Source organism: Pseudophryne corroboree, chromosome 4 (genome assembly GCF_028390025.1).
Source record: "Pseudophryne corroboree isolate aPseCor3 chromosome 4, aPseCor3.hap2, whole genome shotgun sequence".
Lineage (NCBI taxonomy): Eukaryota > Metazoa > Chordata > Amphibia > Anura > Myobatrachidae > Pseudophryne > Pseudophryne corroboree.
The window spans coordinates 181,371,528-181,387,248 of NC_086447.1; the positions used below are offsets into that span (position 1 = coordinate 181,371,528).

General features: G+C 49.1%; 1 protein-coding gene across 2 annotated transcripts in view; it reads right to left on the reverse strand.

Annotated features, from left to right (window-relative positions):
- Window positions 1-15,721, reverse strand: part of SLC16A14 (solute carrier family 16 member 14) — a 96,090-nt gene that overhangs the window by 3,636 nt on the left and 76,733 nt on the right. For both annotated transcript variants that reach the window (XM_063915619.1, XM_063915620.1), the window contains exon 4: window positions 14,731-15,699. In XM_063915619.1, coding sequence (XP_063771689.1) covers window positions 14,731-15,699 — 969 coding nt within the window. The remainder of the gene's footprint in view (window positions 1-14,730; window positions 15,700-15,721) is intronic.

Consider the following 15,721-nt stretch of genomic DNA (forward strand, 5'->3'; position numbering starts at 1 on the left):
GGTGAGGAATTGTTTGGGGACGTTTTCTCGGACCTGGTCTCCACAGCTACTGCTGGAAAGTCAAATTTTTTGCCATATGTTCCCTCACAACCTAAGAAAGCACCGTATTACCAAATGCAGTCCTTTCGTTCACAAAAAGGCAAGAAAGTCCGAGGTGCGTCCTTTCTTGCCAGAGGCAGGGGCAGAGGAAAGAAGCTGCACAACACAGCTAGTTCCCAGGAACAGAAGTCCTCCCCGGCTTCCACTAAATCCACCGCATGACGCTGGGGCTCCACAGGCGGAGCTAGGCCCGGTGGGGGCGCGTCTCCGAAATTTCAGCCACAAGTGGGTTCACTCCCAGGTGGATCCCTGGGCAATAGAGATTGTGTCTCAGGGATACAAGCTGGAATTCGAGGAGATGCCCCCTTACCGATACCTCAAATCGGCCCTGCCAGCTTCCCCCTTAGAGAGGGAAATAGTGTTAGCTGCAATTCACAAATTGTATCTTCAGCAGGTGGTGGTCAAGGTTCCCCTCCTTTAACAAGGAAAGGGTTATTATTCGACCATGTTTGTGGTACCGGAACCGGACGGTTCGGTCAGACCCATATTGAATTTAAAATCCCTGAACATGTACCTGAAAAGGTTCAAGTTCAAGATGGAATCGCTCAGGGCGGTCATCGCAAGCCTGGAAGGGGGGGATTTTATGGTGTCTCTGGACATAAAGGATGCATACCTTCATATCCCCATTTATCCACCTCATCAGGCGTACCTCAGATTTGTGGTACAGGATTGTCATTACCAATTCCAGACGTTGCTGTTTGGTCTCTCCACGGCACAGAGAATATTTACCAAGGTAATGGCGGAAATGATGGTGCTCTTGCGAAAGCAGGGGGTCACAATTATCCCGTACTTGGACGATCTCCTCATAAAGGCGAGGTCCAGAGAGCAGTTGCTGATCAGCGTAGCACGCTCTCGGGAAGTGTTACAACAGCACGGCTGGATTCTAAATATTCCGAAGTCGCAGTTGATCCCTACGACTCGTCTGCCCTTCCTGGGCATGATTCTGGACACAGACCAGAAGAGGGTTTATCTCCCGATGGAGAAGGCTCAGGAGCTCATGACACTGGTCAGAGACCTATTAAAACCAAAACAGGTGTCGGTGCATCACGGCACGCGAGTCCTGGGAAAGATGGTGGCATCATACGAGGCCATTCCCTTCGGCAGGTTCCATGCGAGGACCTTTCAATGGGATCTGTTGGACAAGTGGTCCGGATCACATCTTCAGATGCACCGGCTGATCACCCTATCCCCCAGGGCCAGGGTGTCTCTCCTGTGGAGGCTGCAGAGTGCTCACCTTCTCGAGGGCCGCAGATTTGGCATTTAGGACTGGGTCCTGGTGACCACGGATGCAAGCCTCCGAGGGTGGGGGGCAGTCACACAGGGAAGAAATTTCCAAGGTCTGTGGTCAAGTCAGGAGACTTGCCTTCACATCAATATCCTGGAACAAAGGGCCATATACAACGCCCTACGTCAAGCGGAGACCCTGTTTCGCGACCAATCAGTTCTGATTCAGTCAGACAACATCACCGCAGTGGCTCATGTAAACCGCCAAGGCGGCACAAGGAGCAGGGTGGCGATGGCGGAAGCCACCAGAATTCTTCGCTGGGCGGAGAATCAAGTAAGCGCACTGTCAGCAGTGTTCATTCCGGGAGTGGACAACTGGGAAGCAGACTCACCCGGGAGAGTGGGGACTTCATCAAGTAGTCTTCACGCAGATTGCAAGTCGGTGGGAACTGCCACAGGTGGACATGATGGCATCCCGCCTCAACAAAAAGCTGCAGAGGTATTGCGCCAGGTCAAGAGACCCTCAGGCGATAGCTGTAGACGCACTAGTGACACCGTGGGTGTTCCAGTCGGTTTATGTATTTCCTCCTCTTCCTCTTTTATTCCCAAGGTGCTGAGAATCATAATAAGAAGAGTAGTGAGAACAATACTCATTGTTCCGGATTGGCCAAGAAGGACTTGGGATCCAGATCTGCAAGAAATGCTCACAGAGGACCCATGGCCTCTGCCTCTAAGACAGGACTTGTTGCAACAGGGGCCCTGTCTGTTCCAAGACTTACCGCAGCTGCGTTTGACGGCATGGCGGTTGAATGCCGGATCCTAGCAGAAAAAGGCATTCCGGATGAAGTTATTCCTACGCTGATAAAGGCTAGGAAGGACGTGACGGCTAAACATTATCACCGTATATGGCGAAAATATGTTGCTTGGTGTGAGGCCAGGAGTGTCCCCACAGAGGAATTCCAGCTGGGCCGTTTCCTTCACTTCCTACAGGCGGGAGTGACTTTGGGCCTAAAATTGGGTTCCATTAAGGTCCAGATTTCGGCCCTGTCTATTTTCTTTCAAAAAGAACTAGCTTCTCTGCCTGAAGTGCAGACGTTTGTAAAGGGAGTGCTGCATATTCAGCCCCCTTTTGTGCTTCCAGTGGCACCTTGGGATCTAAACGTGGTGTTGAGTTTCCTGAAGTCACACTGGTTTGAACCACTTAAAACCGTGGAGTTAAAATATCTCACGTGGAAGGTGGTCATGCTATTAGCCTTGGCTTCGGCTAGGCGTATGTCAGAATTAGCGGCTTTATCACATAAAAGCCCCTATCTGGTTTTCCATATGGACAGAGCAGAATTGAGGACCCGTCCACAATTTCTGCCTAAGGTGGTGTCATCTTTTCATATGAACCAACCTATTGTGGTGCCTGTGGCTACTCGTGACTTGGAGGATTCCGAGTTACTAGATGTGGTCAGGGCTTTGAAGGTTTATGTAGCCAGAACGGCTAGAGTCAGGAAAACTGAGTCGCTGTTTATCCTGTATGCATCCAACAAGCTGGGTGCTCCTGCTTCAAAGCAGACTATTGCTCGCTGGATCTGTAACACGATTCAGCAGGTTCATTCTGCTGCTGGATTGCCGCTGCCAAAATCAGTTAAAGCCCACTCCACAAGGAAGGTGGGCTCTTCTTGGGCGGCTGCCCGAGGGGGTCTCGGCATTACAGCCTTGCCGAGCAGCTACTTGGTCAGGTTCAAACACTTTTGCAAAGTTCTACAAGTTTGATACCCTTGCTGAGGAGGACCTTGTGTTTGCTCATTCGGTGCTGCAGAGTCATCTGCACTCTCCCGCCCGTTTGGGAGCTTTGGTATAATCCCCATGGTCCTTACGGAGTCTCCAGCATCCACTAGGACGTTAGAGAAAATAAGATTTTACTTACCGGTAAATCTATTTCTCAAAGTCCGTAGTGGATGCTGGGCGCCCGTCCCAAGTGCGGACTTCTTCTGCAATACTTGTATATAGTTATTGCTTGCATAAGGGTTATGTTATAGTGCATCAGGGTTGATCTGATGCTCTGTTGTTGTTCATACTGTTAACTGGGTAAAGTTATCACAAGTTATACGGTGTGATTGGTGTGGCTGGTATGAGTCTTGCCCTAGATTCCAAAATCCTTTCCTTGTACTGTCGGCTCTTCCGGGCACAGTTTCTCTAACAGGTCTGGAGGAGGGACATAGAGGGAGGAGCCAGAGCACACCAGTATCCAAATTCTTTCTTAAAGTGCACTGTCTCCTGCGGAGCCCGTCTATTCCCCATGGTCCTTACGGAGTCCCCAGCATCCACTACGGACTACGAGAAATAGATTTACCGGTAAGTAAAATCTTATTTTTTCTCATGCTGTATGTGACATCACGCAGCCGACACGAAAACGCCACTGACCCAGCCCTGTTTTCCCCGCGCCGCCACCACAATGCTCTGTTGCCAACCCCTGCCTGCCCCTCGAATGCCTCTGCCTGTCAATCAGGCAGAGGTGTTCGCACTCATTGCGCGCTGATCGCATTCGCGTGTGCAGTGGCGCCGCCAGGATTATTGTTGTGGCCCTGATTCAGCATGAGTTGTAGTTGTGTGACTATTTGCACAACTACAACTCACTTCACTAGAATGCGGGGGAACGCCCGCCGCAGGGCAATTCCGGCGGGCCGCCATGATTTGGTTCGCAGCAACCTCATATGACGTCACTCAGCTGCCGCGGCCTGCCCTGCAAATGGTCTGGACACGCCTGCGTTGTATGGACCGTACCCCCCAATGCTGCAACGCCAGCCATTAAACGCTGAGTCGACGCCCCTGCCCGCCCCACTTACGCCTCTGCCTGTCAATCAGGCAGAGGCATTTGCATAAGTGAGATTTTGTCGCATCTCACTGTGTGTGCATGCGCATACGACAAGGGCTTCAGTATGTGAACGCATTGCTGATGTGTTCCATACTAAATGAGGTACTTTATCCAAAGTTTGCTTAGTTCACACTTGTCTGGGAGAGCAGAAAATGAGGCAGCCCTTGTTTTATGTACCTGGTGTTTTCTGAAGAAAAAGTCAGAGGCATACTGTATGTGAGTTTTTTGGAATCACATTCAAATGAATGGAGAAGCATTTTACCTGTCATCTGATATGTAAAATTGCATCTAGTAGACTCCAAAAAAGGTACGTCTCTCATCCATCAGTCAAAAATACATATATATTTTTTTTTACACAATATAAAAAAATTAAACAGAAGGGTGAGGGAACATGTGCTATGGCAAATGGTGATGCCACACAGCAAGAAGTCAGAATGGAGGGTGATGGTACATTATTCTGCCATAAAAGAAATTGAGGAAACAGATACAATGGTGCATAGAGTTGCCACACAGGAAGGAGCGAGAATAGGATCTGGTACATGGCTGTGCCACACAGGAGGTTGGAGGAACCGGTGCTGTGGTTCTATACATGGTGGTGCCCCACATAAATGAATGGAAACAGGTGCTGTGGTACATGGTGTTGTCACACAAGATGGTGAGGAAACAGGTGCTGTGTACATGGTGGTGTCACACAAGATGGTGAGGAAACAGGTGCTGTGTACATGGTGGTGTCACAAAAGATGGTGAGGAAACAGGTGCTGTGATACATTCAGGCCCGGCCCGACGCATACTCCAGTTACGCGGTAGCGTAGAGCACTGGGCCGCTGAGGGCGATGCTGCATTCTGTGAGTCACTGTCACTCACGCTGAGGCGCGCGCCTACAGTCTCCTCTGACAAGCGCACAGCTGTGCCGTTGTACAGAGGAGACATGAAACCCCCTATACCTGCCCCGCACATTTTAAAAGCTGGCGCTGTGACCACTCCACTCCAGTCACTGGGGTATATCATCCAAATGGTACTGACTGCTGTTATATACCATATCACACTAACTGCTATTGAAATGTGAATTGATACTATTCTGTTGTCACGCCCCTTCCCCATGAAGCCACGCCCCACTAAGGGGCGCCAAAATATATATTCGCATACCAAAAAAATTAGGCTCAGGCCGGCCCTGAGTACATGGTGGTGTCACACAGGAGGGAGAGGAATCATGTGATGTGGCTCATGGTGGAGTGACACAGGAGGGAGAGGAAACAGGTGGTATTGTACTCACTAACAGAGAGGAGAAGCAGCCATAAACTTACCAGGCATGAAACTGCGGGCTATTAGTGGCTTTAACTAATGTTCTAAAAAGAACATGGTAGTGCTGGTCCAAAAACTGCAAGCTCCTGCTCTAGCCACAGAACGCTTCCTCCTCAATAACGTTCTTTGTGAACACTCTAGCACATACTCAATACCGTCTAGCTGGCCTTGTTCTACATAGACCAAGGGAGTCATTCCGAACTGATCGCACGCTATTTTTTGCAGCGCTATGATCAGGTCAAAACTCGGCAAAACTGCGCATGCGTATGCGCCGCAATGTGCAGGCATGTCGTACGGGTACAAAGCGGATCGGTGCTGGGCGATGGATTTAACGAAGAATCCATTCGCACAGCCGATTGCAAGAAGATTGACAGGAAGAAGGCATTTGTGGGTGTCAACTGAGCGTTTTCAGGGAGTGTTTGGAAAAATGCAGGCGTGTCCAAGCGTTTGCAGTGCGGGTGTCTGACGTCAATTCCGGGACCGGACAGGCTGAAGTGATCGCAGCGGCTGAGTAAGTTCAGAGCTACTCAGAAACTGCACAAACTGTTTTTGTACCGCTCGGCTGCACAAGCGATCGCACACTTGCAAAGCGAAAATACACTCCCCCATAGGCGGTGACTATCTGATCACAGCACTGCAAAAAATAGCTAGCGAGTGATCAACTCGGAATGACTCCCCCATGTGAGACTTATTTTGTTGCTTCAAGCCATAGGTAATACAAGATACTCAATAGTCTTAACACATCCCTAATACAGAAAATGTTACCATGTTGGTTCTACCACCACATGCAGATTAAGCTCTTTCAAGATGTGTAAATTGGTTGGAGGACATTTTTGAGACAGTTTCTCCACATTTCACGTTACTTTGCTGTGTTAGCATTTCCTTTCAGATGTATGCTAGCACATTACAGACACTTTCCCACTGATACGAAACCCACTAACTAAGCAATGATAATAGCCACATCCTCCAAATGTCTGTTCACAGCACATTGGGGGTAATTCAGACCTGATTGCTCGCTAGCGTTTTTTGCAGCACTGCGATCAGGTCAGAAATGCGCATGCATATGCACAGGTACAAAGCGGGACGCTGCTCAGCGATGGATTTGTGCAAAGAATCCATTCACACAGGCGATCGCAAGGAGGTTGACAGGAAGAAGCCGTTTGTGGGTGGCAACTGACCCTTTTCTGGGAGTGGCTGGAAAAACGCAGGCGCGTCCAAGCTTTTGTAGGGAGGGTTCCTGACATCAATTCCGGTCCCGGACAGGCTGAAGTGATCGCAGTGGCTGAGTAAGTCCTGGGCTACTCAGAGACTGCACAAGATCTGTTTGTACAGCTCGGCTACACAGGTGTTCGCACACTTGCAAAGCGAAAATACACTAACCTATGGGCGGCAACTATCTGTTCGCAGCAGTGCAAAAAAACCCTAGTGAGCGATCAGGTCTGAATTAGGCCCATTGTGCGCTGTGCAATTCTCTACCACTCTTGTATTTGCAGAAACCAAAAAAATGGACATGGGAATTTTTTGAACTGTTGTCAGCTGCACTGTAACGTCAGCCTATGACACAGCCTATCTGTACGTGGCACTGGGAACAAGTGTGCAGGAGGAACATGAGGAGAGAGTGGGACTGAGGACAGTATAATAGAGCTGGTAAAAGGATATTAGGCCTAATTCAGGAAGGTCTTGTGATCACGCCTATCGCCTTGATCAAGCAGAAATTGTGATCGCATCGCAATTTTTGCTTGATAGCAGAAAATAAGAATTTACTTACCGATAATTCTATTTCTCGTAGTCCGTAGTGGATGCTGGGGACTCCATCAGGACCATGGGGAATAGCGGCTCCGCAGGAGACAGGGCACAAAAGTAAAAGCTTTAGGATCAGGTGGTGTGCACTGGCTCCTCCCCCTATGACCCTCCTCCAAGCCTCAGTTAGGATACTGTGCCCGGACGAGCGTACACAATAAGGAAGGATTTTGAATCCCGGGTAAGACTCATACCAGCCACACCAATCACACCGTATAACTTGTGATCTGAACCCAGTTAACAGTATGACAACAGAGGAGCCTCTGAAAGATGGCTCACAACAATAATAACCCGATTTTTGTAACAATAACTATGTACAAGTATTGCAGACAATCCGCACTTGGGACGGGCGCCCAGCATCCACTACGGACTACGAGAAATAGAATTATCGGTAAGTAAATTCTTATTTTCTCTGACGTCCTAAGTGGATGCTGGGGACTCCGTCAGGACCATGGGGATTATACCAAAGCTCCCAAACGGGCGGGAGAGTGCGGATGACTCTGCAGCACCGAATGAGAGAACTCCAGGTCCTCCTCAGCCAGGGTGTGCCCCTGACCAAGTAGCAGCTCGGCAAAGTTGTAAAGCCGAGACCCCTCGGGCAGCCGCCCAAGATGAGCCCACCTTCCTTGTGGAATGGGCATTTACATATTTTGGCTGTGGCAGTGCTGCCACAGAATGTGCAAGCTGAATTGTACTACACATCCAACTAGCAATCGTCTGCTTAGAAGCAAGAGCACCCAGATTTTTGGGTGCCTACAGGATAACAGCAAGTCAGTTTTCCTGACTCCAGCCGTCCTGGAAACCTATATTTTCAGGGCCCTGACAACATCTAGCAACCTGGAGTCCTCCAAGTCCCTAGTAGCCGCAGGTACCACAATAAACTGGTGCAGGTGAAACGCTGACACCACCTTAGGGAGAAACTGGGGACGAGTCCGCAACTCTGCCCCGTCCGAATGGACAATCAGATATGGGCTTTGTGAGACAAAGCCGCCAATTCTGACACTCGCCTGGCCGAGGCCAGGGCCAACATCATGGTCACTTTTCATGTGAGATATTTCAAATCCACAGATTTGAGCGGTTTAAATGTGATTTGAGGAATCCCAGAACTACGTTGAGATCCCACAGTGCCACTGGAGGCACAAAAGGGGGTTGTATATGCAGTACTCCCTTGACAAACTTCTGGACTTCAGGAACTGAAGCCAATTCTTTCTGGAAGAAAATTGACAGGGCCGAAATTTGAACCTTAATGGACCCCAATTTGAGGCCCATAGACACTCCTGTTTTCAGGAAATGCAGGAATCGACCGAGTTGAAATTTCTTCGTGGGGCCTTCCTGGCCTCACACCACGCAACATATTTTCGCCACATGTGGTGATAATGTTGTGCGGTCACCTCCTTCCTGGCTTTGACCAGGGTAGGAATGACCTCTTCCGGAATGCCTTTTTCCCTTAGGATCCGGCGTTCCACCGCCATGCCGTCAAACGCAGCCGCGGTAAGTCTTGGAAACAGACATGGTACTTGCTGAAGCAAGTCCCTTCTTAGCGGCAGAGGCCATGAGTCCTCTGTGGGCATTTCTTGAAGTTCCGGGTACCAAGTCCTTCTTGGCCAATCCGGAGCCACGAGTATAGTTCTTACTCCTCTACGTCTTATAATTCTCAGTACCTTGGGTATGAGAAGCAGAGGAGGGAACACATACACCGTCTGGTAATCCCACGGTGTTACCAGAAACGTCCACAGCTATTGCCTGAGGGTCTCTTGACCTGGCGCAATACCTGTCCAGTTTTTTGTTCAGGCGGGACGCCATCATGTCCACCTTTGGTCTTTCCCAACGGTTCACAATCATGTGGAAGACTTCCCAATGAAGTCCCCACTCTCCCGGGTGGAGGTCGTGCCTGCTGAGGAAGTTTGCTTCCCAGTTGTCCACTCCCGGAATGAACACTGCTGACAGTGCTATCACATGATTTTCCGCCCAGCGAAGAATCCTTGCAGTTTCTGCCATTGCCCTCCTGCTTCTTGTGCCGCCCTGTCTGTTTACGTGGGCGACTGCCGTGATGTTGTCCCACTGGATCAATACCGGCTGACCTTGAAGCAGAGGTCTTGCTAAGCTTAGAGCATTGTAAATTGTCCTTAGCTCCAGTATATTTATGTGGAGAGAAGTCTCCAGACTTGATCACACTCCCTGGAAATTTTTTCCCTGTGTGACTGCTCCCCAGCCTCTCAGGCTGGCATCCGTGGTTACCAGGACCCAGTCCTGAATGCCGAATCTGCGGCCCTTTAGTAGATGAGCACTCTGCAGCCACCGCAGAAGAAACACCCTTGTCCTTGGAGACAGGGTTATCCGCTGATGCATCTGAAGATGCGATCCGGACCATTTTTCCAGCAGATCCCACTGAAAAGTTCTTGCGTGAAATCTGCCGAATGGAATCGCTTCGTAAGAAGCCACCATTTTTCCCAGGACCATTGTGCAATGATGCACTGACACTTTTCCTGGTTTTAGGAGGTTCCTGACTAGCTCGGATAACTCCCTGGCTTTCTTCTCCGGGAGAAACACCCTTTTCTGGACTGTGTCCAGAATCATCCCTAGGAACAGCAGACGTGTCGTCGGAAACAGCTGCGATCTTGGAATATTTAGAATCCACCCGTGCTGTCGTAGAACTACTTGAGATAGTGCTACTCCGACCTCCAACTGTTCTCTGGACCTTGCCCTTATCAGGCGATCGTCCATTTTCTTTGAAGAAGAATCATCATTTCGGCCATTACCTTGGTAAAGACCCGGGGTGCCGTGGACAATCCAAACGGCAGCGTCTGAAACTGATAGTGACAGTTCTGTACCACGAACCTGAGGTACCCTTGGTGAGAAGGGCAAATTGGGACATGGAGGTAAGCATCCCTGATGTCCAGGGACACCATATAGTCCCCTTCTTCCTGGTTCGCTATCACTGCTCTGAGTGACTCCATCTTGATTTGAACCTTTGTATGTAAGTGTTCAAATATTTCAGATTTAGAATAGGTCTCACCGAGCCGTCTGGCTTCAGTACCACAATATAGTGTGGAATAATACCCCTTTCCTTGTTGTAGGAGGGGTACTTTGATTATCACCTGCTGGGAATACAGCTTGTGAAATGTTTCCAATACTGCCTCCCTGTCGGAGGGAGACGTTGGTAAAGCAAACTTCAGGAACCTGCGAGGGGGAGACGTCTCGAATTTCCAATCTGTACCCCTGGGATACTACTTGTAGGATCCAGGGGTCCACTTGCGAGTGAGCCCACTGCGTGCTGAAACTCTTGAGACGACCCCCCACCGCACCTGTTTGTACGGCCCCAGCGTCATGCTGAGGACTTGGCAGAAGCGGTGGAGGGCTTCTGTTCCTGGGAATGGGCTGCCTGCTGCAGTCTTCTTCCCTTTCCTCTATCCCTGGGCAGATATGACTGGCCTTTTGCCCGCTTGCCCTTATGGGGACGAAAGGACTGAGGCTGAAAAGACAATGTCTTTTTCTGCTGAGATGTGACTTGGGGTAAAAAAGGTGGATTTTCCAGCTGTTGCCGTGGCCACCAGGTCCGATGGACCGACCCCAAATAACTCCTCCCCTTTATACGGCAATACTTCCATGTGCCGTTTGGAATCTGCATCACCTGACCACTGTCGTGTCCATAAACATCTTCTGGCAGATATGGACATCGCACTTACTCTTGATGCCAGAGTGCAAATATCCTTCTGTGCATCTCGCATATATAGAAATGCATCCTTTAAATGCTCTATAGTCAATAAAATACTGTCCCTGTCAAGGGTATCAATATTTTCAGTCAGGGAATCCGACCAAGCCACCCCAGCGCTGCCCATCCAGGCTGAGGCGATCGCTGGTCGCAGTATAACACCAGTATGTGTGTATATACTTTTTAGGATATTTTCCAGCCTCCTATCAGTTGGCTCCTTGAGGGCGGCCGTATCTGGAGACAGTAACGCCACTTGTTTTGATAAGCGTGTGAGCGCCTTATCCACCCTAAGGGGTGTTTCCCAACGCGCCATAACTTCTGGCAGGAAAGGGTATACCGCCAATAATTTTCTATCGGGGGAAACCCACGCATCATCACACACTTCATTTAATTTATCTGATTCAGGAAAAAAAAACACAGGTAGTTTTTTCACACCCCACATAATACCCTTTTTTGTGGTACTTGTAGTATCAGAAATATGTAACACCTCCTTCATTGCCCTTAACATGTAACGTGTGGCCCTAAAGGAAAATACGTTTGTTTCTTCACCGTCGACACTGGAGTCAGTGTCCCTGTCTGTGTCTGTGTCGACCGACTGAGGTAAATGGGCGTTTTAAAGCCCCTGACGGTGTTTGAGACGCCTGGACAGGTACTAGTATGTTTGCCGGCCGTCTCATGTCGTCAACCGACCTTGCAGCGTGTTGACATTATCACGTAATTCCCTAAATACGCCATCCATTCCGGTGTCGACTCCCTAGAGAGTGACATCACCATTACAGGCAATTGCTCCGCCTCCTCACCAACATCGTCCTCATACATGTCGACACACACATACCGACACCCAGCACACACACAGGGAATGCTCTGATAGAGGACAGGACCCCACTAGCCCTTTGGGGAGACAGAGGGAGAGTTTGCCAGCACACACCAAAACGCTATAATTATACAGGGACAACCTTTATATAAGTGTTTTCCCCTTATAGCATCTTAATATATAATCATATCGCCAAATAAGTGCCCCCCCTCTCTGTTTTAACCCTGTTTCTGTAGTGCAGTGCAGGGGAGAGCCTGGGAGCCTTCCCACCAGCAGTTCTGTGAGGGAAAATGGCGCTGTGTGCTGAGGAGAATAGGCCCCGCCCCCTTTTCGGCGGGCTTCTTCTCCCGTTTTTCTGACAACCTGGCAGGGGTTAAATACATCCATATAGCCCCAGAGGCTATATGTGATGTATTTTTAGCCAGTATAGGTACTTTCATTGCTGCCCAGGGCGCCCCCCCCAGCGCCCTGCACCCTCAGTGACCGTTGGTGTGAAGTGTGCTGAGAGCAATGGCGCACAGCTGCAGTGCTGTGCGCTACCTCATGAAGACTGAGAAGTCTTCAGCCGCCGATTTCTGGACCTCTTCTCTCTTCAGCATCTGCAAGGGGGTCGGCGGCGCGGCTCCGGTGACCCATCCAGGCTGTACCTGTGATCGTCCCTCTGGAGCTAGTGTCCAGTAGCCTAAGAAGCCAATCCACCCTGCACGCAGGTGAGTTCACTTCTTCTCCCCTAAGTCCCTCGTTGCAGTGAGCCTGTTGCCAGCAGGACTCACTGAAAATAAAAAACCTAATAAAACTTTTACTCTAAGCAGCTCTTTAGGAGAGCCACCTAGATTGCACCCTTCTCGGCCGGGCACAAAAACCTAACTGAGGCTTGGAGGAGGGTCATAGGGGGAGGAGCCAGTGCACACCACCTGATCCTAAAGCTTTTACTTTTGTGCCCTGTCTCCTGCGGAGCCGCTATTCCCCATGGTCCTGACGGAGTCCCCAGCATCCACTTAGGACGTCAGAGAAATTAGGGTTGCCTCCTGCCGGCGCAGCCTGGCTGCGCTCGCAGGAGGCCAGCCGCCATCTTTCTGATCATGGTGGCAGTGTGTGATGTCATGCAGCCGCCGCGATCACACCCACACCACGCCCCTATTTTGATGACGCCTCCCCTGTTTCCTCACCTCCGCTTATTGCGATCCAACCTGAATCAGCCCCAATACGCAGCTTATTTACTAATATCGCTCCAAGGTGCATATATGCACAAAGACCACAGCAACCAATAAGTATTTGCTATCATTGACTGCACTAAACAGGTGAAAGCTAATTCCAGAATAGTAGCTATGGTTTGATTGCACATCTGAGCTGGTTTACGTCATAGGTACAATGGTCTATAATCATCAGACTTTCTTACATTTTCAATACATTGTAGAGATATTGGCAAAGAATATTTCAACAGTGTATTAAGCATATTAACATCAATATAATTAACAATGCCAATGTGGGGACATGTACTGAATAACCCAATGCCATCCCAACAAGCTCCACTTTCAGCCACATATACACAAAATCTCTGAGTGAGAATGTGTCACTTGCTGGATTGCATTTATGTCTATACTCTATGTGATTTATCACCAATTACATTGGGGCCTTAATCTTCCCCACATTGCCTGTATACAAACAAAATGTGCACCGGTAAGCTGAGTTGTATGCTTCCCTTAAACCGGACCGCCCCTTATGCTTGGTTTCATATCTTTCATTACCAGCACTTCCTTGCAGCAGGCCTATACTAGGTGCACAAGATCCGTCTGATAACAGGTGTATTTATGGGGGTCATTCCGAGTTGATAACTAGCTGCTTTTGTTCGCTGTGCAGCGATGAGGCAAAAAAATGGCAATTCTGCGCATGCGTATGCGGCGCAATGCGCACGTGCGTCTTACTATTGCAACGAACGATGTAGTTTCATACAAGGTCTAGCGAAGCTTTTCAGTCGCACTGCTGGCCACTGAGTGATTGACAGGAAGAGGGCGTTTCTGGGTGTCAACTGACCGTTTTCAGGGAGTGTTAGAAAAAACGCAGGCGTGCCAGGAAAAACGCAGGCGTGGCTGGGCGAACGCAGGGCATGTTAGTGACGTCAAAACAGGAACTGAACAGTCTGAAGTGATCGCAAGCGCTGAGTAGGTCTGAAGCTACTCTAAAACTGCACAAAAAAAGTTTGCCGCTGCTCTGCGATCCTTTCGTTCGCACTTCTGCTAAGCTAAAATACACTCCCAGTGGGTGGCGGCATAGCGTTTGCACGACTGCTACAAACTGCTAGCGAGCGAACAACTCAGAATGACCCCCTATATCTCCGTACAATTCTGCATGCACTGGCCTACGTATGAATGAGCCGCTAGTGTAGATGTGAATGAGATGTGTACGACTCCGCATTGGCTCAGCTCTGGAGCATGTGCAGAAGTAAGCACAGCTGACTTGCAGTCAAGCTCCGCTGTGTCCTCTCTGGGTCCTTTCTAATTGGTTTGGCTACCTCACCTGCCATCCAGCCGATTCCACCACCCCATTCTCAGGTAACACTGAGCTGATCTGAATTGATGCTGGAAAGTTGCCCTGTGCTGTTTATTATTAAAACATATATTTTTTAATGATATTAAAATAAAAACTATTTTTATTAATGCTGAGTGATGCATTATTCCTTGTATAGAGAACGCAAATGGGGTGCATTACCCTCTGTACAGGAGCAGTATCCTGCTGTGCAGCACAGGCCAGCATGTCAGTATTACACAATGATGTCCAACATGACAGTAATTATTAGTGTGTATGACCCTTTATTGTACTTGCAAATGAAACACCTGCAGAAATATGTATTTACATATAAGATACATTCTGTTTTTGGATTGGTTTTAAAGACTATGAACCAAACGGTGACATTACCTGCGAATGGAGGCCCCAAAAGTGCTGATATCCCATTGGCACAGATAATGATTCCATAGGCATTTGCCAGCTGCTTGATGCCCACTAAATCTTCAGTTACCACAGGCATGAGAGAGAAGTAACCACTTGAGAACCCTATAAGTGCACAGACCACAGCCAGCCCAGCGTATATATGCATAAGAGGGAGGATAAGGATGCAGACTCCTAGGGTAAAATTGGAGGCAATGAAGACATTCCAAGCACTGACACACGACAAGTCTCCAAGAAAACCCAGGACAATCTTCCCAAAAATATGCACAATGGCAATTATGGAGGTGAGAGGAAAGACGTTGTTCTGCTCTGCCATTCCGTACAGCTCCACAATCTCTGGGAGGTGAATGAACGGGATAACAAAACTGCAGTAGGCCAGCAGTGCCCACATGACAAAAGCCACAAAGACCTTGTTGGTGAAGAGAGAGGCTGCCCCGAAGTAGCTAGAATACCAGGCCCAGAAGCCGGACCTCACAGTCACAGTCATTCGAGTCAAGGACTTCAGTATACTGAGTTTGTTGGTGTTCTTCAGAACAATCTCATTACTTGTATCTTCCTTGTTCCATTTCTCCTTCTTGTCAGTTTTAAAGTCTCTTCCTTCTTCATCATGTAATGGATTATTAGCCCTCTCAGCATCCAGCAGCGAGACTTCCCTGTTATCGCTGTGACCACCTGCCTTCTCCACACTGTACTTCTCCCTGCAGTCCAGAGGCCTCATAAGGGCTCCACAAACGCACAGGTTGAGAGTGACTGCTCCCTGAATGATCATGGCGTTTCTCCAGCCAAACTCTGCACACAAGTACTTCAGTAGCACAGTGATCAGGAATGTCCCAAAGCCAGTACCTGTGGTACTCAGTCCTTGTGCTAGGGCGCGGCGTTTCTGGAAATACTGGCCCACCATTACCACCGCAGGCAGATATACCATGCCACTTCCGATTCCTGGGAAAGGAACACACAATTT